At 34.9% G+C, this 22,911-nt stretch overlaps 1 protein-coding gene across 2 annotated transcripts in view; it reads right to left on the bottom strand.

Annotated features, from left to right (window-relative positions):
* Positions 1-1,823: 1,823 nt before the first annotated feature.
* cep85 (centrosomal protein 85) overlaps positions 1,824-22,911 on the bottom strand; it is a 26,352-nt gene continuing 5,264 nt past the window's right edge. The window contains exons 4-14 of one of the 2 annotated variants that reach the window (XM_056475177.1): positions 17,462-18,171; positions 14,692-14,822; positions 14,500-14,617; positions 14,226-14,411; positions 11,873-12,025; positions 9,415-9,569; positions 9,202-9,319; positions 8,997-9,047; positions 6,287-6,394; positions 5,975-6,206; positions 1,824-3,470 (exon numbers count right to left, since the gene is read on the bottom strand). In XM_056475177.1, the coding sequence (XP_056331152.1) occupies positions 3,304-3,470; positions 5,975-6,206; positions 6,287-6,394; positions 8,997-9,047; positions 9,202-9,319; positions 9,415-9,569; positions 11,873-12,025; positions 14,226-14,411; positions 14,500-14,617; positions 14,692-14,822; positions 17,462-18,171 (2,129 nt within the window). In that variant the 3' untranslated portion in view covers positions 1,824-3,303. The remainder of the gene's footprint in view (positions 3,471-5,974; positions 6,207-6,286; positions 6,395-8,996; positions 9,048-9,201; positions 9,320-9,414; positions 9,570-11,872; positions 12,026-14,225; positions 14,412-14,499; positions 14,618-14,691; positions 14,823-17,461; positions 18,172-22,911) is intronic. The other variant, XM_056475178.1, reaches the window with a different exon arrangement.

Genomic DNA, 22,911 nt, shown 5'->3' with positions numbered 1-22,911 from the left:
TTTTTTATTCATGATTTTATGCTTTCATTAAAAAATCATGGAGGCCATACAAAACTAGATAAAGTAGTTTTTGTTGTGGGGTATACTCATTTTTGTATCACTGTAACTTGAGTAAAGATTAAAAATAAAATAGTAATCCAAGTTATTTTGTTAACCTTACTTTTATTTTAGAAGTGAAAAAAAAGATATTTTAGATACCAGATATATTAAACTTAGACTTGGCAACATTTTGGAAATTGTCTGTTTTCATTGAGATTATTACTTTTCAAACAGGGTGTACTCATTTATGCTGAGAGCATTTTATATATATATATATATATATATATATATATATATATATATATATATATATATATATATACACACTCAATGTTTTTATTCATTTTGTCTAGTGTTAGCCATACATGCTGGTACGCTATTGGAATTTTCATTCCAAAATGGCCGTTGCATGACACTAGCGGCATCTAGTGGCCGTTTTCGCCTCTTGGTGTTTCTATGCTCTTGAACAAGCAAAAGAATTGTGATTTTTGCGTAAATTATCCCTTTAACTACTAAATACTAAAGGTTATTGCACACCGAATACAAAATTTTCGTCTATTATTTTCACACGTTCAAAATAAATTCGACCTCACGTTGCGTCAATCATATTGACACACTGCCTCAGAAACTTCCATTCGTCATAAAAAAAATTCAAATGTTTTTTTCCATTTTTAGCATGCGAAAAAAGCATTTTGAGAGGTGTTTTGACAGTTCAGAGCCACCGTACAAGCAAAAGGCAAAATACCTTCTATTGAGCCACAGATAACTTTATGATACAAACAGTACAGTAGGCAGTGAATGATAACCGTTTAAGGTATACGCGGTTTGGAAAAGTCAAGGTTTTAAAACCGCCAAAATTTTCTGCTATACCGTTCCTCAGGTATGTGCAAGATTTCTTTATTTAGGTTTTTCTTTTGTTGTTATTTAGGACAACAGTATCTCTAAGATTGTCCCAAGATGCTGTTTTAAATAGTAAAGAAATCAGTGTTTTTGAAACTAATGAAGACAGCAGAAAATATTGTGTTCAAAGGGGGAAAAAAGTTGTAGTTTTTTACCCAGACATTTAAATATAAGACAGAACGTAGACAGTTAAAAACCCATATGCTGGATTCAGTGACTGGTGCACTTCTCACCTGCTGCTATTTGGGGTGTGTGTGTGTGTGCGTGTGTGTGTGTGTGTGTGTGTGTGTGTCCATACATTTAACGTACTGCCCATAGACATTATAACAGAAAGACGCCTCATGGTCTGCTTCAATCTGTTGCCATGTTAACACGGCCGCCATCTATTATAATGTCTACAGGCACTGCCAGTCTCTGTTCAGGATTTGTTTACGTACATAATATGTGAAGTATCAAAATTCCACGGATTTCCTGAAATAAATAATATCCAGTGCAGATCGTTGATAAGGAGAACTCTTTTTCCTTTCTATGCAGTATTGGATGAACACAATATGTAGCATAATCCTCTTTCTATTTTGGAGAAGTATCACTGCTTAAATTGACTCTGAAATGTTTTGCAATTTTTCACATATGAATACAAAAAAAAACACAATTTCAGACTTCAGTGTGCAAAAACCTTAATAGTTGCAGAAAATCTATTATACAACCAAATAAGTTACTATTTTGCATAATTGACTGTAAAACTTCACATTGAGTTTTGAAAAATTTGAATAAGATCTCATTTACCGAATAATAAATTGTAATAAAACACAATTTGAGCAACATTATACTGAAGTTTAGAAAACAATCATAAAATCAGCATCATCCATAATGAAACAAACAAGTTTACATAAGAAATACAAATCTTTATTATTAAAAACTGTAACAGTTTAAGACGAAATGTCTCATTTATATACACATATATTAACATTTAGTGTTGTTAGAACGTTTTTGGCATATTAGTCTTGCCTGGCTGGTTGTGTGTGTGTTAAACCTGAGTTTATAATACAAAAAAAAAAAATCGTCTGATGCACGTCAAATCCCATTCACACTTGTTAGTGAAGTCCATTGACCAGAATACAATTCATCACGCAAATCTCCTCACGATAAGTGGTCGCTTTTACCAACAGAATTACATGAATTACAGAATTAAATGAAACGCGGTTATTGTTTACATTGATATGTCATGTAAAGTAATTGACTTGACTGAACGCAAGGCACCTGTGCTAATGTTTATCATGCACTTAAACAATATTTGCTTCACCAGTTGGTTTCCTCTAATGTATTGATTCAGTGACGTGGCCAAAACTAATTACCAACCAGACGGCAAACACATCACGGATTACAACAGCGCCATAATATTTTACAGGCAAGATGATCCTCCACCTAATCACACTTACATATTATAAAACATTTAGTGTGTTAACTTTGTAGCTGTAAAGAACCTATTATTGCAATGAGGTATTAAAAATAGTTAAAGAAATGACAGCATGAATATGTAGCTTCAGGAAGACGTCCAATACCTTTTTTTAATTTAACAAATAATTAGAACTTAGCATTATGGTTTACAAACTCTTCTTTCTCTGCATAATACTGTGTACATTAAACCAGGTTCGTCTCAGATCTGCTGAACCTGAGATTGTTTATAATGTTAGGGAATGTCTATTGTCCAAATGTACCCCTCATGAAGCTTTCAGTGTCATTTAGTGTGATCTCAAACAGTCAGAGGTGGCTTAATATTTCCTCAGCCTTAGATTTGTGTTTAATGCGATGCGTTCTGTTTGCTGTACGATAATGGATCTCAGGTAATGCGGTGTTTCTCAACCACGCTCCTTGAGGCCCACCAGCTCTGCACATTTTCCATGTCACCAACCAACCAACACACCCGATTCAGATCATCAGTCATTAGCAGAGACTGAAAGACCTGTAATAGATGTGACAGACAAAGGAGACATCCAAAACATGCAGTGTTGGTGGAACGTGGTTGAGAAACACTGAGTTAATGCATTTTTGTCGTCTGATACTTCAGGCTATTGCAAAAAAAAATACCCACATGGCATCTGAGTCGCACAAAAATATTAAATATCATCAGTTGATTGTCAACTTCATCACTGGCATTCCATTGCATGGAAAGCTTTATATTAAATCACCCACTTTCCAATGCACACACAAGCCATCAGAAATATCTTAGAAAAATATCTTCGTATAAAAATATCCCTCTGATTTTTTTTTGTCCAAGATTGTAGTGTCCTTTTATCGAGGTTTGTTTCTGTAGTGTCTTTTGAAGGCATGTGTGATGTGGATTTACCCTCATTGAACACGTTCTCATTGAGTGATGCAGTTTTCTCCCATATCCTGAGCGTATCGGTCGGAGACGGTGGTTCTCAGTTCCTCCACGTCTCGACGGAGCTGTTGGGCTTCATTCAGCTTCTTCTGCAGGCCTTCAGGACTGACCCAGTCGTCCCACTGCTCTGCTACTGGAGGAGGAGCTGCTGGAGACACACGGACAGACACTGTCAGTCACTGCTGACACTGCGCAAATAACACTACAGAGCTGATCAGAGTTTTGCATGACTGCATGGTGAAAACTGCTGTACAACTTCTACAATACAACCACCAAGCAAACAAGCATTGACAAATGATATTTCCAATCATTTTCATCTTATGTTTAGAAAGATATTATTTTAGTTTTTGAATTAATCTTCATTAGTAAATATGTGTTTTGATCATTGTGACTCAACATTATTATATACAAATACTCTGCATTCAATGAACAATCTATATAAAAAATCTAATGTAATAAATACAATTTAAAATATTCTTAAGATGAAAAATAAAATACTAAAACGCAAAGAAAAGCGAATTTACAAGAAATTACACAATAAATGTAAAAAAATTACACTAAAGCGAAATGCATTAAAAAAAATTAAGTTATATAAAATTATATAAAAATGTTAAATATGTTAAATAAATATCATGAAATGAATAAAAAGCTATATTTGAGCAAAAAAAAACGTAATAAATAAAAAGTATTTAAATAGAAAATTTTTAATTTACACAAAATAAAATAAATTACATATTAACATTCAAAGGACATCAAAACTATATTTAAAAAAAATCTAACTTAGTAAATAATTCATTGTAAAATGAAAAATAAAATGTTATCAATTAAAATACATAAAAATAAAGAAAAATATTAATTTATATTAAAATATATCAAAAGTAAAGTGTCTTCAAATTACGATAACAAATGTTCCACACTACACAAACAAAATACATTAAATTAAATTATATAAAAATGTAAAATATATGTTAAATAACATGAAATTAAATGGATAAAAAGCTACATTTTAAAAAACTAACTTAATAAATAAAAAGTATTCAAATTAAATGCATAAAAATAAAGAAAAGCTTTAATTTACAAAAGTTTACATAATAAATAACATTTAAAAAAATCTAACTTAATAAATAATTTTAAAATTAAACATTTAAAATGTATTCAAATTAAATGCCTAAAAATAAAGAAAAAAAGTTCATTTACATTAAATAAAATAAGCTACATAATGTGATAAATAACATTTTTTTAAATCATGTAACAATACAATTTAACATTTCTTAAAATGAATAAAATATTAAAATAATTTAGTAAATATTTTATTAACAAATATTAACTAACAATTCATAAAAAAATATAAAAAACTAAAATAAAATACTAAAATACATACAAAGTAAATTAAATTTACATAAAACATGTATTGTAATTTAAAGTAAACAAATTACACAAACAAAATCCATAAAACAAAATTAAATTACATAATGTAAAATGTCAAATAACATGAAATTAAATGTATAAAAAGCTACATTTAAAAAAATAAATGAAGAAATAATTATTCAAAGAAAATATTAAATTTACACAAATTAAAATTACATAATAAATAAATAACATTCAATGTACGCCAAATACTATATTAAAAAAATCTTAAATAATTTTAAAATGAATTAATGTTTTCAAATTAAATGCAAAAATAAGAAAACATTATCATTTGTTTCATTTAATATAAATTATATTTTAAGTAAACAAATTACATTAAAACTAAATTACATAAAAACCATAATTAAATTACATAAAATTATATTAAAATGTAAAATAAGTTAAGGTAAAAACAAATAACACTTCAAATACATAAAAAAAACATGAAAATGACATTGGAAGTAAATCAAAATTAAATGACATTACATTTTCACCCCATGCACACTTACCTTAATGTAATACACACCTGAAACTTGTCTATAGCACTTGTTCACTGCTGCTCTTATAGTTGTGTAAATTGCTTCCTTGTCCTCATTTGTGAGTCGCTTTGGATAAAAGCGTCTGCTAAATGACTAAATGTAAATGTAAATTACTACTACTCTTTTTTTTTTTTTTTACTCCTCAAATAAATGTTTTTTGCTGAAAATGCTGAACTTCTACCATTGCTAAACAACATCCTAATTTCAACTCCTGTCAAAAACTAATTATAATGCTACCCTGTCAAAAATGTATTATAAATTTTCCCCTCAGGTCCATTTTAACATTTAACATTTGCACATTTAAAGTTTGCACATATTCATTGCACTACATAGCACTGATTCACTTATCTGAACTGTACATACCCACTGCACATGAACATTTGTAATTGTTTATCTATCTGCCACTCCTGATTATTAATAGCATTCTGTACATATATTCATTTATTGTAAATCTGTTCATAGCTAATACAACCTGTATATAATGTTCATAGTACATCCATCTGTAAATATTACCAGAGTTTTTCTATAACTGCACTTTATAACTTATACCTGTATCCTGCACTTGCTGCTATTGCACTCCTGGTTAGACCGAAACTGCATTTCGTTGCCTTGTACTTGTACGTGTAATGACAATAAAGTTGAATCTAATCTAATCTAATCTAACTAGTGTTCTATCTAGCATGCAGACAGCAGAGGGCGCACTCACACGCAATGCCGAGCAGCATGGAGAGGTTTGGGTCGTGGCCCTGAGCCCTCTGCGTGAGGACGTTGCAGAGGGAGCGCAGGTCACACAGACAGGCAGCCATCTCTCCATGCAGCCTCTGGGTGAGTTGAGCTCCGGCGGGCAGCAAACCACAGCCACTGGACGGCTCCTCGCCCTGAAGACGCTCCTGCAGAGTCAGATTATGCTCCATCAGCTCCTGGTTCTGCACTGAGAGCTGAAACCCACACACACACCTCAGTTCACCAGTGCACCATGAAAACACAAGGACAAAGTGCTGAATGTGCAGCAACTGACCTCCTTCATAGCGCTGCGTAACTGCAGGAGACTCTGCTCTTTGTCTGCCGTCTCCTGTCGCAGAGCCTGACTGATACTCTCCTCCTGAGAGATCTGCTCCTCCAGAGTCTACAGCAGCACACACAAGTTTACAGTTGAAACATATTTTAATCATATCATCTAAACCTTTCCCAAAGTAGGATCGCTTGGTGATTTAAAAAAATCGAATTAATTTTATTAAATCATTAGAATTACCATATTTAACCACAACCTACTGAAGATAAATAGTAGTTTATAGTTACAGCCTTTAGATTCTTTTTTCTATTGGATTGTGACTCTTGGTGTGATTATATTAAAGATACAGCGATAGCATCTGATGCAGCAGATTGATTTTATTTCAGAAGGTTAAACTTTGTCAAATTTACTGCACTCACATGCGTAAAAAAATAAGGAATCATACACTTGGGCCTATTGGTGTGTGCGCGCCATTGCATGCAGGGTTTTTATATTTCTAACCACCTCAGAGGACATTGAGGGTCGTGAGTCACTGGCATTTCTATTTTAGGGGTCAAGGGCTGAAAAGTTTGATCTGTCCCTGATCTAAACTATGACTACTTCGGTATAATGATGGGGAAAATGCTTTAAAAGTGCTGAATATATACAGTGCACAAAGTATAAATAAGTACACCCCGTTTTGAAAATGAATATTATCCATTTCTCAGTGAATACAGACAATAAGTTTTGGTGCATTTAAACAAAATAGTTTTACTAAACAGACATATTTATTAAAATAATAGTTTGATCACAACATCTTTAAGATAAAGTTAATATGTTTCAATTTAAACAAGTTATTGTAAAACAAAAATTACAAACTATAAAATTATAACTAATCTTTATTTATTTATTTTTACAGTTTATTAAAATTTATTCAATATTTTCCCCTAACATATTACTTTGGGTGAACTCCTTTCAGGATCGTGATCCTAATGCTGTGTTCACACCAGACGCGGCAAGCGTGAATAAATCTTGATATGGCCGTCTAAATAGACGTGTGAACATTGAGTTTACTCGCTTCATCCGCGCGTCAAATGTACTTCACAATAGACGCAGATTCGTGTCATGTGCAAGGCTATACCTGTCAACCATCCCGTTTTTCCTGGGATTCTCCCATATTTTACAGTTCTATCCAGCTATCATCCTGTAAAGGTATTTTCCTGTATTTCTCACGTAATTTCAATCTTTCTATGAAGAGTGGCAATAATATACCGCCAAACCACCAGGGGCCATCCCTCACTCCTAAATGAGAGTCTGTTCTGTGCTATTGTTTTATTTCCCCCAAACATAACTAATTTTGTCCTAAAAGAGCATAAACAGTTAGGAAAGCAATCGAATAAATCAAAATAAATGAAACATCTAAATAAATGAGAGATTTATTAGTTGCTCTTTAATCAGAATGTGTAAGTTATAAAGTGAAGAAAAGATTGAAATTTGATAATTTGATTCTATTTCTTTATAATAGCTATTAATTTTAATAAGCTGAACTGTTTGGCAGTTTATTTGCTGCTAATGTGTACTATTTATTTTTTTCTTTTGTAATTAATAATAATAAAAACATATTGCTCACCATTTAACTGTTTATTTTCAATAAAAAGCTCCAGATTAACAAATTTAGTAGTTTTCAATTTTTTGCTATTAAAAATTAATAAGGGGGGGGGGGGGGGGGGGGGGATTTTCACATCCCAATGTTGACAGGTATGAGTAAGGCTTCTGTCTGCCCGGTGACTTTAGCTTCGTTGCTAAATGGCTAACATGGATTTTAATGAGACAGTAGCTGCGTTTATGTGCTTTAGGAACGGTTAAAAAACAGGGTAGGTTCGTTCGGCGCCGTGTCTGAGTCCACTAGATCATTTCTGAGGTGCACCCAGCTCTGAGTTCATCAACTCTTTCAGAAACTGTACCTGGATGATGGAGGCTTTCAGAAGTGCTACAGACTGAGCCGAGCTCAGTTTGATGAGCTGTTGTCCGATGTCGGCAAGAGGATTTCCCCTCGAGACACCAACAACAGGCGCTATGTCATAATCAAGCCTTGTACAAGAGCAAGTTCATGATTGGTTAATGTGGCGCGAATGTGAGCTGAAGTTCAGATTTTCCAACTCGAGCAATTCCTGCTCAACTCACGGAGTGTCATTTGCACCGCCTCATTCGTGTGAATTGCACCACAGGATGTCTATTCGCATCTTTGCATTGACTTAACATGTAAATCACTCGCGCTTGACGCTTTATCTGCGTTTGGTGTGAACGCAGCATCAGGTTTTTTTTTTATTGGTTATATTAAATACATTTTTTTCTTTAGTTCAAACTAATCTAATGTGAGTACACAAATATATTATTGTAAAGCATGCTATATGAAAATATTCATTTAAAAGAGAGATCTGTGAGGGCTGTTCTCATTTCTCAACCCCTTCAATTGTTTTTCCAACTCACTAAACCTTGCTTATACTTTGGCTTGGATACAACTCATTTCTTTACCAAAAACAAACCTAAATGATAACTAAGAGCCTTAACACAATAAACTGATGCCAGAAAACTAGCAGCAACAGAAGACAGTGGATAATAGTTTAAAAAGGACATACAGTGCAAATGTAACTTTGAACTTAGTGTAACTTAAAATAGTGCCTGTAAATAGCATAAATGAAAAATAAAATGGATTTAATCTGAATAAAGTCTTTACCCTGATCTGTGAGCCAAGCTGCTCCATCATCCTGAGTTGCTTTTCGATGACCTTAAAACAAATTAAGCCAGTACCACAAGTTATTTCAACAGAACATTTATTTATTTATTTGTTTAATTCATGAGTAGAGCCATGCATCTGCACGATTCACAAATTCCTGTTAAATTACTAGTGGAAATAAAGAGAAACTAGTTTGACTAAAAACCTTTTTGAGTCGCTGCTGTTCCTCTTTCAATGCAGAGTTTTCTTCTCGAAGCTTCTCTATGTCAAGAGAGGGCAACCTCACTCCATCCTCAAGACTCTCCTGCACTCTGTTCTGAAGACTAAAACACAAGCCAATCATATAAAAGTAAAGCCTGAAAATCTTCTGTAAACAAACAGTGATAATGTCTTTTTATCTGCTCTGCATGTGTCCTACCTGGTCACTGTTGTAAGCAGTTCTCTCTCTTTGTGTCTCTGTTCCTCCAGCTGTGTCTCTTTGTTGTGTACAGCAGTGTGAGCCGCTTCCAGCTGGACCTCCAGATCTCTGACGGTGGACTGCAACTCAGCGGCCCTCTCCTCCACCTCCTCCAGCTGCAACACAACAGCCACAACTGCAGATTAAAGCAAGTCTGCATATATCTGAACAAGAATTTAATAGTGTAATAAAAAAATAATACTGTGAAATATTTTTACTGAAATTTACAATTAGGGATGGGCCGGTCTAAAGTTCTGATAGTATGATAACCTTGGATTAAAAATGTCACAGTATCATGGTATTGTGATTACTGCTCTAAAATATGTTCATTTTAAATGTCTGGGTAAAAAACAACAACTTTTTCCCCCTATTGAACAATATATTACATTTTAAGAGACATTTATAATATTTTAGAACAGTAAACATGTCAAGCTAAATAATTAAAATAAATCATTGACTTCTGCGCTCTTCTTTAGATTCAAAAACACAGATTTCTTTACAACTTGAAAATGCATCTTTGGATATTTGTCATTTCTTTGGATATAACGTGAGCCACTGCACCGTTTAGGTTCAGAGCATGCTTGGATGTTGCTACATAAGCGATTTGTTTATCAAATATTTCCTCAATCGAGGGCTGACCAGTAGCTTTTAATGTAAAGGGTCCTTTTCTGCTGGAGATACTGTTGCCCTAAAAAATACATTTCTAATTTTTCCAAACCGTGGTAGACCTTGAAACCGGTTAGCATCACATGTCTATTTACAATAGCTCTGAATCAATGTTAAAATGAATTCTATTCCTGTGATGGTAAAGCTTAACTTTCAGCATCATTACTCCGCTACATGGTATGGTGCAGTTCTGTTTTTCCACCATGTTCTGTACCTAGTACATTTTTTAGTACAACCCTGTTAACAAAACGTGACGTATACACATTAAAGATCACTAATTGGTCCGAGAGAATCTTCACTACTACATTCATTGGATTTACGGCATGAGACACCAAACCCACTACATTTAAATAGTAAGTTGCAGCCACTGCTGTACTGTTGGTTTGTGCAACTAAACCATTTTACTACCACTGTAAAAATAGACAGATGAAATGGCTGGATAGAGGTGAGTAGAAGAGATCCAGATCTTCCTCTTATTGGCAGACGAGGAACAGATCCAGAGCTGAATGGGATGACCCGGAATGAAAAAAATACATTTCAGGAACATTAGTAAAAAGCCCACCCACTTTAAACGGTACTAAACTGCAGTAGAAATGCAAACTGAACCAAACTGTGCCATGCAGCGCAGTGGAACAGTGGCTTTAATGTCACATGAGTCTTCAGAAATCATTCACATATGCTGATTTGCTGCTAAAAAAACACTTTTATTATTAATGTTAAAAAAAAACATGCTTTTTGAGGAGGCAAATAATGAAACATTTTACAGGATTCTATAAATGGTGCAAAAGAAAATATTAACTTATTTAAACACTTAATAAAAAAAAAATCTTGTCACATGAAAAATATCCTAAATGACCAATTAATTTGATTAATTGAATTAAGCCTTAAACAATAAACCTTGAATAAACTATTAACTGTTATTATACATAATATAAATTTAATGATAATAAAGGAGACTTATCTATTCTGGGTGAGATCGTGAAACTGGATGCAACCCTGACTAAAATAAAATCTCTTATTCTTGCTAACTATTTTAACGCGGTCTAACAACATTTTAGCCTATTTTAAACAAGTAGAAAAAGGTTTATTCAGCCAAAACAGATAAGCAAATTAATACATAAAAAACAGGCCAACAGGATATATAATATAAATACAGAAAAATCAATCCTTAAATTATAAGGTGAATTTGAGATTTGAGATCAATTTTGCTAGTTATTAGCATACATATTAGACTTTTTTTTAGTTCTTAAGGCACATATCAATGCTTTAGTTACTCAGCATGATCATATTATCCATTCCTTAATCATATACCTAAATTTTACCGCTACATCTACCTTAGTAATACTGCCTGTTATCAAGCAGTAGATTGGGAGTTTATTAAAAGCAAAACCCACAGATAAAAGTGCTTCCAATGCTAAAGTGTTACCAAAAATGCTCTGCAAAACGAGCCCTGTTTACACCTGGAAGAAGCATTTAAAAACACTAAAAACGCATGGTACAACCAGGAGAAATCAGGGCCCTAGAAACACTAACATCTGAGAATGAGAGGTTCTTGTGAGCCAGCGTTGTAGGGAGAGCGTTTCATTAAGATAAAGAAAACAATATGAACAGATGTGTGATATATGGATGCAGGGGTTGCTATAACGCTCTCTGGCAACACAACACAAGAAAAGCATCAAGCTGAGCGTTATGAGCAATTGTTCTGAAACCACAGGCTTTAGTTGTGTTGGCTGGCCATCAGAGACTGCAGTACCTTCTTGTGCTTGGCCTGATAGTCCTCCATGGTGGGGAGGTCAGCCAGATATCGTTCAAGCGTCTCAATCCGTTGCTGTTTTTCTCGGTTCTGCTCAACCTCCTTTTGGCATTTCTTCTTCAAGCCGTTGATGTGCTTGTCCCGACTGCGGATCTTTGTAATAACAAGCAACAACACGAAAATAAAAAACTGAGATTAATTGAATTCCCACCCTTTTATGAACAGCAGATTCAAGGACTTTTTAAAGCACCATTGATTCTAAATCAAGCACCTTTGTACTTCATACCCCAGCATATGTAGCATCATGAAAGTCCTTACTGTATTATTAAAAATATCACAGTAATGATAAACGGTCATGTTTAAAGAACTTTAATACAATTTGTTGAATTCAATACTGGTAAAACTCAAATGCAGTCTCTGAAATATTGACCAGATGTGAATTAAGTGTCAGTTTTTGTGCACGTTTGAAACTTAAGATTTTTAAATAAATAATTTTTCAGTTTTCTGTTCAGTTTCTTAAAGCACAACAGTATAATTGTTGAAATAACCCAATAAACAATTATTTCTCTCTGATAACATTCAGTATTTGGAGGTTGAAAGGTACAGTCACCCTGGAGGATTTATATGGTATTAAAAATTTTGCCTCCTTTTCTCAAGTAAAAGAGCAGTTTTCTCCCCCACAACACACTTCTTTTGACATTTACAGATTAGAAATTATGCAAGTCATGCAATATCCAATTTTGAATTGCTGCCAGATGAAAGAAAGGTTTACAGGCTACTATTGAGCTCAGCTGATTCCAAACATTTGGTTTCAGATTTTGTATATGAGCAATTCCAGCGTTATGGATGTGACATTTGCAGTAAAAATTTAAAACGTAAATTCACATTGAAAGTATACGTTAACATTATACTGAAACATCGGTTTTTATTTTCCAAAACAACTGAAGTTATGGGATCAGAAAAATATCAATCTGTAAACATGTTTTGTATTTTAAATGAGGAAAATAAACACGCGGTATGGATGTGACCAAAAAAGTCTGTGAGTTTACAGTATACAACATACTTTGTAGAAATTTTGTGAATTAAATTGCACAACCCAAAATAAATAATGATAATCAAAAGGATAAGAGTTGGCTCTCTATGGAACAAACATGATTCATTTTATTTTATTTTAATATTTTTGCATTTATGAGGAAAAAAAGTGTCATTACGGATGTAAGTGATGTCTCTCCGTTATGGATGTGACCGATGTGAAATTGCCACTTGTGTGACTTTGGTAAATCAAATAATATAGTTTGAAAACACTGACAGAGACATTTGAGTATTTCTAAAGTACTGTAAAAATGCTCACACAAACTTAGAAACGGTTTCCATATTGTGTTAAAACAATAATTTTTTTCATGGCATGGTTGACATTTGCATAAAATTGCTCGTATGCATTTTCTCAAGAACTGAGTTACTCTACAATTCACTTGAAGACTGCTTGCAAATAGGAACTTGGCATACAGATTTGATCTTGAACAGGCATCAATTAAATCAATTTAATGTAATGTATAGACTGCACTACTCAAAATCTAAATTACACAGAACTTTTCCTACCATCTCCCTACATGTGACCAGTGTAAGTCTGCTCCCTGACCCACCTCTTTTGGATGTATCCAACACTTTATGATTTCTGGTGTGACATATTTAAACGGTTTTCTGATATGTATGCTTTTACCTTTACATCTGACCCAGAAATTGCTATATTTGGGTACTCTCGTTCTCTGCTGGATTATAAAGTTCCCATCCAAAGCACCCTCATTTATGGAATGATAATTGCTAATCAGATTATGTTCCTCAATTTAAGACATGGTTTACTTCTCACTCAAATATTGCACACGGAAAGAGTCTGTTATGAAGTTACTGATAATCTTGATAACCTTTACAATATATGGCAACCATTTCTTGATCACCTGGACCAATATAATGCGGATTCTGAGGAGCAGTGTAATGCTTAATATACTCACTACCCCCATTGACTTCCTTTGTATTTTCATTTATATGCCCTAATTGTTTTTAATAATAACTTAATTTTTTTTTAACTATTATTATTATTATTACCATTATTTTCTTTGTATTATCATGCTTATTTTGTGTATTATTTTTTATTGTTGTGTTGCTTGGTATTTAATGAACAATGTAAAACTAATAAAAACACTTGTTAAAAAAAACTAAACATTAAATTCAAGCACTTTCTAGAACCTTTGTTTGTTTTTATGTACTTTCCAGGCCTTGAATTCATGTTTATGCACTTTCAAGAAGCATGGGAACGCTGGTTGTAAATTGCGTGATGAAAAGTGGATATCCTCACCCTCTCCTCTTGCTTCTTAAGCTCCTCTGCATGTTTTTCACTACTTTCCTTCAAGACTTCATTCAGACGTTGCATTTCTGTTTCCACCGCTCCCAGTCTCCGGTCTGCTTCTAGCTTCTCCTTGGTAAAGCAGTTGTTGCGCTCGGCAAACTGGGCTCGCAAGAAGGCATTTTCCCGTTGCGCTTCCTGTCACAAACACAATGATGAAGAAAGACAGATTAAGAGGAGTTTAGATACATTAAGGAAAAGTCTATGTGCATGCATGTGTGCTAACCTGTAGTCTCAACAGACACACATCGGTGTAAGGAGCTCCCCGTCCCATTAGGGCGCTGTGCACCTGCAGCTCACTCTCTCTGAGACGCTGCTCTAGCTGAGACATCTGCTGCTTCTGTCTGCAATGCAACCGTTCATACATTTAGCACAAGTTCTCAATCCTTGAATCACAAAAAAACTACTAAAAACCTACCTTTCAATAGTGAGCTCTTTATCTTTCAGCAAGTTCTCGTTGGCTTTAATGACTGCGTTCCACTTGCTGTTCTCTGTGTGAGCAGCTGAAGGATATAGTGGCAAGTACTGTCCACTTCCTCCAGTCATTAACTGCGATTGAAAAATAAACGGTTTGATGAGTGCAAATGACCATGTGTATAAAGAGAAGAAAACTTTAGGGCTGGACTATCAAAATGTCTGACAGCCGAGAAGGAACTTGTAATCGGATTTGTTGTCTAGTACTGAAATATGAATTGGAGATTAGTGATATTAACTGGTAGTCCATCAATACATTTGTCAGTTATACATATTAAATACCACTATATTTTCCATATCTGCTATAATTTTATAGTGAAAACCAGGAATGTGTGTTTAAAAAAAAAGCTTAAAGTGTCAAAATTCAGTTTTCACTCGCCCTTGTGTTGCTGTTTTTCAGACCACCAAAGATCTAATCAAGTATTCGAGTACTATAGCATTAATTGGAGAAAATTCTGACCATTCTTGACCATCTGGACTTCCATTAACAAATCCATTAATGCCAAAATTCTCCATTTTGACAAGTCAAGATTAATAAGACATTAAATACACCACTTGATCTCTCTGAAAATGTGTTTGTTATTCCTCTGCTAAGCTGAATATCTATGGACACAAAGAGCTCTAGTTTTCTATTAATCTTGATTAATCTTCTACTTTTTCTGTGCGACATAACTGCTGACATTACAATAATTCTCTCCTTGACTATTGATTAGGATGTAAATTGTAAGTAGTCTTTTTACCAATCCTTACCATATACCCTCAAATCACTACTAAACAGATTAATGTGTTGCATGTTGACTATTCTTTGATACTTTTAAATAAACATACTAGGGCTGGGCGATAAAATTGGTGTCGATATTTACTGACCAAACATCATTGTCAATAATGATAAAAAAAGTTTGCTATTAAGTTTTAGTGTGAAAAGTTATAGTTTTATTAAAAAGTGGCTGGTGAGCACGCGCCCTGAAAAGAATGCCAATAAGCTTGCATGATGCGCACATGGTGTGCAAGCGGCGCACACATGATGCGGGCATTTTCCAGGTTCACCTAGTTAAAAAAATAATCTAAACTTTTTCCACATTTCAGTTATAACGGAAGGCTAATTACCTAGGACAAACCCTGCAGTGCTTTTTACTTTTCTTCATAGACATGCATCGGAGCTGCAGCACTGGTTTCTCCATTTGTCACCCTCTGAGAAAACGCTTGATGGTCACATAGTTATAAGGACGCCAGGGGAGCACAAGCGCAAAACCCATTGTAAATGGTCAAGGAAACCATGCGCTCGCGCTTGCCGCTTCAGGTCAGAATAACAACACATGCATCAAAAGCTCAAATTTGATCATCATAATTTGTTTTGTTGACAGTTTGAGGTTTACTGTATCATTATTATTCACACCTTACAGATGTTGATCTACCTTCACCATTGCACACACTTTGTAACATTATATATATCAGGTTTAAGAGTCTCTTCAACACTTATGTTTATTTTATTATAAGAGACAAGATTTTTCTTTATTTTTTTGTTTTGCTTTTGACTACTAAAACCAATTTGCCTTAGTAATGTTGGTAAATAAAGTGGTTAAATAAATTAGAAATTAATAATTCAAATAAAGTGGTTAAGTAAAAAAAATTAAAATCCTAATACCTAGGTATATGAAGGAATCCTAAAGGTAATTTCAATACCTTTTTAAGACTTTTTAAAGACTTATTTTCAAGAATATTTTAAGACCTCATCGCCACTTCAAGTTCTAATCCGTATCAAACCATTCACTTAAACACTTGTAGTTAAATAAATCAATGGAGGACAACCATGCAACAGAACTCCGATAAGCTCGGAGGAAACAATGCTTGAAAGAATGAATTATGCGGTTGTTTTCAGCGACAGGCTTCAGCCACTGTTAAAACTAGTCTTTCTCCAACCAGGAGTACGCAAACTTACATTTTCCCATTTTGTCATCTGTTTCGCTCTATGGTTTCACTACATGTGGAGAGCGTCACATCACCTTCTCGCGTTTGTCGTAAACTACGTGACATCACCTGGACAGAGGAGCTTGACCGGACGCACCCCGGTCCAAACCAATGACGTGGATTGAGCACCCGTTGTTTATATCAGGAGGAAAATAAATATATTTATGCTTTTTTGAGTCAAACACTTTGGACAATGCTTGAGTAAAATTTAAGACCTCGTAAAAATACAATTGAGTCTTTTTAATATAAGTGCCTTAATTTTCTCATAATAGATTTATCAGCTTTTAATACTTTTTAAGACCCCGTGGATACCCTGTAATATTCCTAAATCTATTGTGTAAAAAAAAAAAAAAAAAAACCACTCAATTATCGATACCGAATGATATGAAACATGATATCATGATCTTTTTTTTTTTTTTCAATATCGCCCAGCCCTAAAACATACTTGTTTTAATTGATCTTTTTGTGGTCAACAAATGAATATGAATATGAATATATATATATATATACATACACACACACACACGTCATGAAGGCAAATGTATATATGTAAAATATGTATATGAATGCAAATACATGGCATTAGCACAACACCAGGTAGAAGCAACTGATGATTCAATATTCATTTTTAAGCAAACTTTTCCTTTGACTATGATTTCCTGCTGAATTCGGGAGGACGATTCACAATTACATAACTGTTCCCTTTTCCTTCTTTGCATTTGGCAGGCCATAATCTGAACTCTAACCTGCATTTGTTCCACCTGTAGCCGCAGACTCTCCAGTTTCTGCTTCTGCTGCTGCCAGCTGGCCAGTTCACCACAGCGTTCCTGCAGTAGCTGATCATAAGTGCAGGCCTGGTCCCTCAGGAGAGCCTGAGTCTGCAGGCCCTGAGGTATGGAGAACATCCTGGCAGAGGTGCCAGAGCCTGAATATATGTTCCTTTGGCTGTAAGGATCTACAGGACATGTCCTGGACTCTGGTAGAACTTTATAGGTCGGATCATGCAAGCCAGCATTGTCCGCAGGGGCGGTCATCTGCAGCTGCTGGCATACATCAGGATAAAGACCTCCGAGCAGTGCTGACTGATTAAGCGTTGGCTCCATGGTAGGAACATCAAACTTCTGAGGTTCATCCAGTCGTGTCTGATCTCCCGAGGGGAAGAGCGAGTGGTCCAGGCCATTTACTAGACTACGGTATCGGCTCAGGCAATCAGGCTTGACCGCGGTAGAGTCCAAATTTCCATCGTGCTGAGCATCCAGGTTGGGGGATGAGGCCGATTTGGAGAGTGATGATTTCGAGCTGGACGAGCTAGAGGACGTCCGGCCCTCTTCAGAAGAACGTGGCTTGAGTTTGGAAGCCAGAGCTCCGGCTGTGGAGGGCATGACATGGGCGGTTGGGATGGGGATCTGAGAGCGAATGGGCTGAAAGCATGGACTGCTTCTACTGCTGCAGATATCTAGAATAAAACACCAATGACAAGTTATGTATTATTATATGAGACACCAATGACAAGCTATTTATTACACCAGACGTTCTAAACCACATTCCTGGAGGATCAAAATTACTGCATTTTTTGGAACTCTCCTTTGTCATTCACACCCATTTCAGGTCTTTCAGTTTCAGTGTCGGGTGTGTTTGGTTAAACTGACATGGAAGTGCAGAGCTTGTGGTCCTTTAGGAACGTGGTTGAGACACAATGTATTAAAGGAATATTACTGTGTTTCAGTAATAAAAGTTGTCATTGTTTAAGGAAAAATCATTAGGATGTTTAGGATTATATACCTAAAACAGTGCAACAGTCATGCTATGTAATGTAACTTAACATCTGTGTGTTTTTCACTGTTATGTTCCATTCACATATTTGAAATGCACAATTGAGGGAAAAACAGGGCGGAAATGCATAAAACCTTAAGGCTGGCTTATACTTCTGCATTGAGTGGTCACCGTGACCCATGGCGCATACCTTGTGCATAGCTGTGCATTTATACTTCTGCGTGCTGTTTGTGTTGCTCTGCAATAACACTTCCCAAATGCTAGCTGACAGCAGGTTATGTTCCTCTGTATCGAATTTCTTTGCGGGTGTTTTGTTTTTTCAGCTCAAACTCGCTCATTCAGTGGCGGTAACTGGTGGATGTGCAACAACTTTCATTGTAAACATAAAACAAAAGTTTCCATCTGGACCTCCATCACAGGACTCGACACTTGTAAACACTCGCTCCATCGGGCTTGCGTCCCTCAGGACCGCCCACAATCAGCACAGCTACCAAAATGACCAACTAGAGCTTGCGCTATGCATCATTACAATGTTTAGTTACATTTTTTGAGAGGTGCGTGTCAGCGTTGGCCACGGTGAGGGATATGCAGCCACGCAAAGTCTGCGCCAGACCATACATCTGCGCTTGATGCCGAAGTATAAATTAGCCATTAAGATGTGTATAAAAAGATGCTGCATATTAATTATCTATATGAAAAAAGGTTTACAAATAAGCTGTAATACAATGATACCAAAAAAAAAAAAACACAGATAAAACAGCGTTTGTTAAGCGCGTTGTAATTTAGGTTGAAAAATAAGCGATTTTCCAAGTTGATACTCATCATTTGTACCAGTTTCTCTTGAATTGCAAATTGAAATCAAATACAAATTTTTAAGAAACATAGTTATTGTATATTATATATTTATTAATTACTGTTTAATTAGACCCAGGGCAAATATCAGATCTATTAAACTCCAATACAATAAAGTAAAAGTAAATTTAAAAAAACTCTTATTTTACCCAACTGTTAAGCTTCAAATTCTAACTAAATTATACAGTCATTATACAACCAAAATAATTTTAATAAAATTAAAAAAGTACATTTATAAATTAGCCAATATTCTATTATTACACAAGCGAATGCAAGATAGCTCGCTTACTTGCTCCCTCTCAAAAAAAATAAAATAAATTTGTACTCACCCTATTAGTAGTAATAGCCCTTTTCATACAGTGAGGACTGGTGAGGCATACAAATCATGTCCTCCCAATGCATTTTCAGTAAACGATTAGGCAAACCACTGATCCTAAAGCCCGCCGACTCAGCCTGCCACAAACCAGTCTTTCAAAAATTTATGTCAAGCTCAGACAAGGTGAGTGTACCTGCTATGAGAGTTTGTTCTCTATCCTACAGCCCTGTTAGCGCAGAAGAGCAAACACACAGAAAGGTTAGCTGTATTTATAGAGCCCTCTCATGTTACCCTTTGAGGTGTCTATGTGAGGGCCTCCTGCTCTGTACATCTCATCTCACCTCACACACACACACACTTGTGCCTAATGGTCCTTAATACTGTAATGCTGCTTAAAGAAGCTCCACAATACAACAATTAAATTAACACACACAAATCAAGTGGGGATGTGAAGAGGTAGGCTGCTGTGGGAGTGTTTGCCCTGCGGATGTCTCTTCTGCACATCTGCTGTGGACAGGTTTAAACAATTCTTTGGCTTGACGACAAGATTCTTGGACCGGTAAGAAGCTTTCTGCCATCACAAGAAACACCCAAAGCAAAACAGCAAGCCGTCACCATCACAACACAGACAGTCTAACATATATTTATAAACTCTGAAGAGACGAGGCTGCCAAGACGTTTTGTGCTGCCACTGTTTTGGCTGTTTTTAAAACAAACAAAAGAAGACTTGTTAGTGTGTGTAGTTGCTAGGTGCCACAATTATATGTATAAAAACTCAATAGACTTAGCAGTCAGTGCTTACTGTTACTATAGAATTTATCACAGTAGTCTGACGATAACAAAAAAAAAGGGGTTGAATGATATGTGCGTTTCTATAGCCGATACTGATATCTAGATAACAGACTGGCCCAATAATAACTGGATCTAATTTCACAAACTCATTTTTAAGATGTTTCAGATGTATATAATTAGCGAATGAGGTTTTAAAAAAGTTTTAATCCAGGCTGATCTATGAACTAAATAGCTGTAAATAAGACTGGACGATACGGCAAAAAATTATATCACGATATATTTCATAATTTTCGGTCGATACGATACAATTCCGATCTCGATATGGACAAAATATTAAAAAGCCAAGAAAAAACTGAAAAAGAACGCATACAATAGATGTCTGTACCCACAAATGTCTACAAACTGAATTTGCACAGTCTATAATACCTCCAGGCTCTTACTGCTTTTTTTTTTCTTTTTTTTTTCACTTTTTATTTGTATTTAGCCTTTACAAACAAAAAATGTGAAATAAACCATCAAATAAATAAAACTCAGCTTATAGAGATAGTTCATTCGTTTTGTTTTTTGTATGTGCTGAATATTTAGCAGTCAAAATAATACCAAAATCTTACAATTATGACATTCACATCGTTAACAAAAAAAAAAAAAAAAAAAAGTATAGGCTACTTTAATATTTGCAATAGAAAAGAGTTGTTTGAGTATATTCTTAGTACTGGTTGCTCTTCATCTTGAATGTCCTTTAAGGGTTCTATCTGTTTACTTATATTTGTGTATAATTACCCAATTTAATTGAAAAAGGTTTAACATGAAATATTTCTTATATAGTCTATTTATATAGACTAATTCATTCATTTTCTTCTCAGCCTAGTCCCTTTATTAATCCGGGGTCACCACAGCAGAATGAACCACCAACTTATCCAGCACATGTTTTATGCAGCGGATGCCCTTCCAGCTGCAACCCATCTAAGGGAAACATCCATACAGACTCATTTCACACTCATACAATACGGAAAATCTAACCTACCCAATTCACCTGTACTGCATGTCTTTGGACTTTGCACGCGGAGGAAACCCACGCGAACACAGGGAGAACATGCAAACTCCACACAGAAACGCCAACTGACCCAGCCGAGACTCAAACCAGTGACCTTCTTGCTGTGAGGCGACAGCACTACATAGACTAATATTTTATATTAGATAACATTTTCATTACTTAACAGATTTAATACCTCTACTAATCACATTCTTTCTATTTCATCAGCTTTGCAATAACCAGATTCCTGATAAATATGCTTGTGAAATTTATTTTGTAAGTTTGCGCGAGTGCAAGGATCGAGTTGTACGTGCGTGCGTGTGGATGTTTATGCAAGGATCGAGTTTATATCTACGTGCATGTGTATGCATGCATCAAGTTTATATGTATATGCGCAAGTTTCATACATGTTTTGAACTTTCAATAGTATAGGTGTATTTGCAAGTAACTTATAGGTATACATGCACATGTTATGTGTGTGTTGAAGTTTGATTTAAATCCTACACGGCGCCTCATAGCCATCAGTGTTTGCTTCACTGCCTTCTGTTCTGACACTGCTGGTTTGAAGCTGCAGAGCACCGAAATTATAAGTTCATCAAAGCCTAAAAAGATGAACCACTTCCACACCACTGCATTAGTCTTTCCTCTAACCATTTCGTCTGCATTCTTACTTGTGGAAGCTTGTTCATTAGCGACGGAGCTTAACCAACTGCTGAGCGCTGGAAGCGTGTCTGTGATGTACATAATCACGCAAGTGACATCATGCTCTTTATGACAGCGGAGCACTGACCGTCATTCAGTGACAAGTGATAATGTAAAAATTTTGTTAAAAAAAAATAATAATAAAAATATATATATATATATATATATATATATATATATATATATATATATATATATATATATATATATATATATATATATATATATATATATAAAAATATAAAAAATATATATGCAAATTTATATCAAATCACCAGAAATAGGTTTAAAAATCATATCACCGTTATTGAAAAAAAAAAATCTATCGCGATATATATTGCTTTCGAAATTTTGTCAAGCCCTAGCTGTAAATAGGTGCACTACTTTTCAATACTGTTTATTTGTATTAGTAAAAGAAGGTAGGGCTGGGCCAATAAAATTATAGATATTTATTGACCGAACACCATTGTCACTAACAATTAAAAAAAACTTCGATATTAAGTTTCGGTATGAAGTGCTATAGCTTTACTAGAATGTGGCTGCTGAGTGCATGCCTTGGAAGGAATGTCAATAAGTATAGGGTTATTTCCAATCGAGGTGCACGGCTTGGCGTGACAAGTGTGCACGCATTTTTCAGGTGCACCTAGTTGCTAACATTTTAGAATGCCGTGTGCGCACTGTGATTCATTCAAGTACAACTAACCAATCTGCTTTACACTTTGTACGCA

This window comes from Danio aesculapii, chromosome 16 (genome assembly GCF_903798145.1).
Source record: "Danio aesculapii chromosome 16, fDanAes4.1, whole genome shotgun sequence".
Classification (NCBI taxonomy): Eukaryota; Metazoa; Chordata; class Actinopteri; order Cypriniformes; family Danionidae; genus Danio; species Danio aesculapii.
Note: the sequence above shows the minus strand (reverse complement) of the source record. Positions and strands in the feature narration are given on the sequence as shown.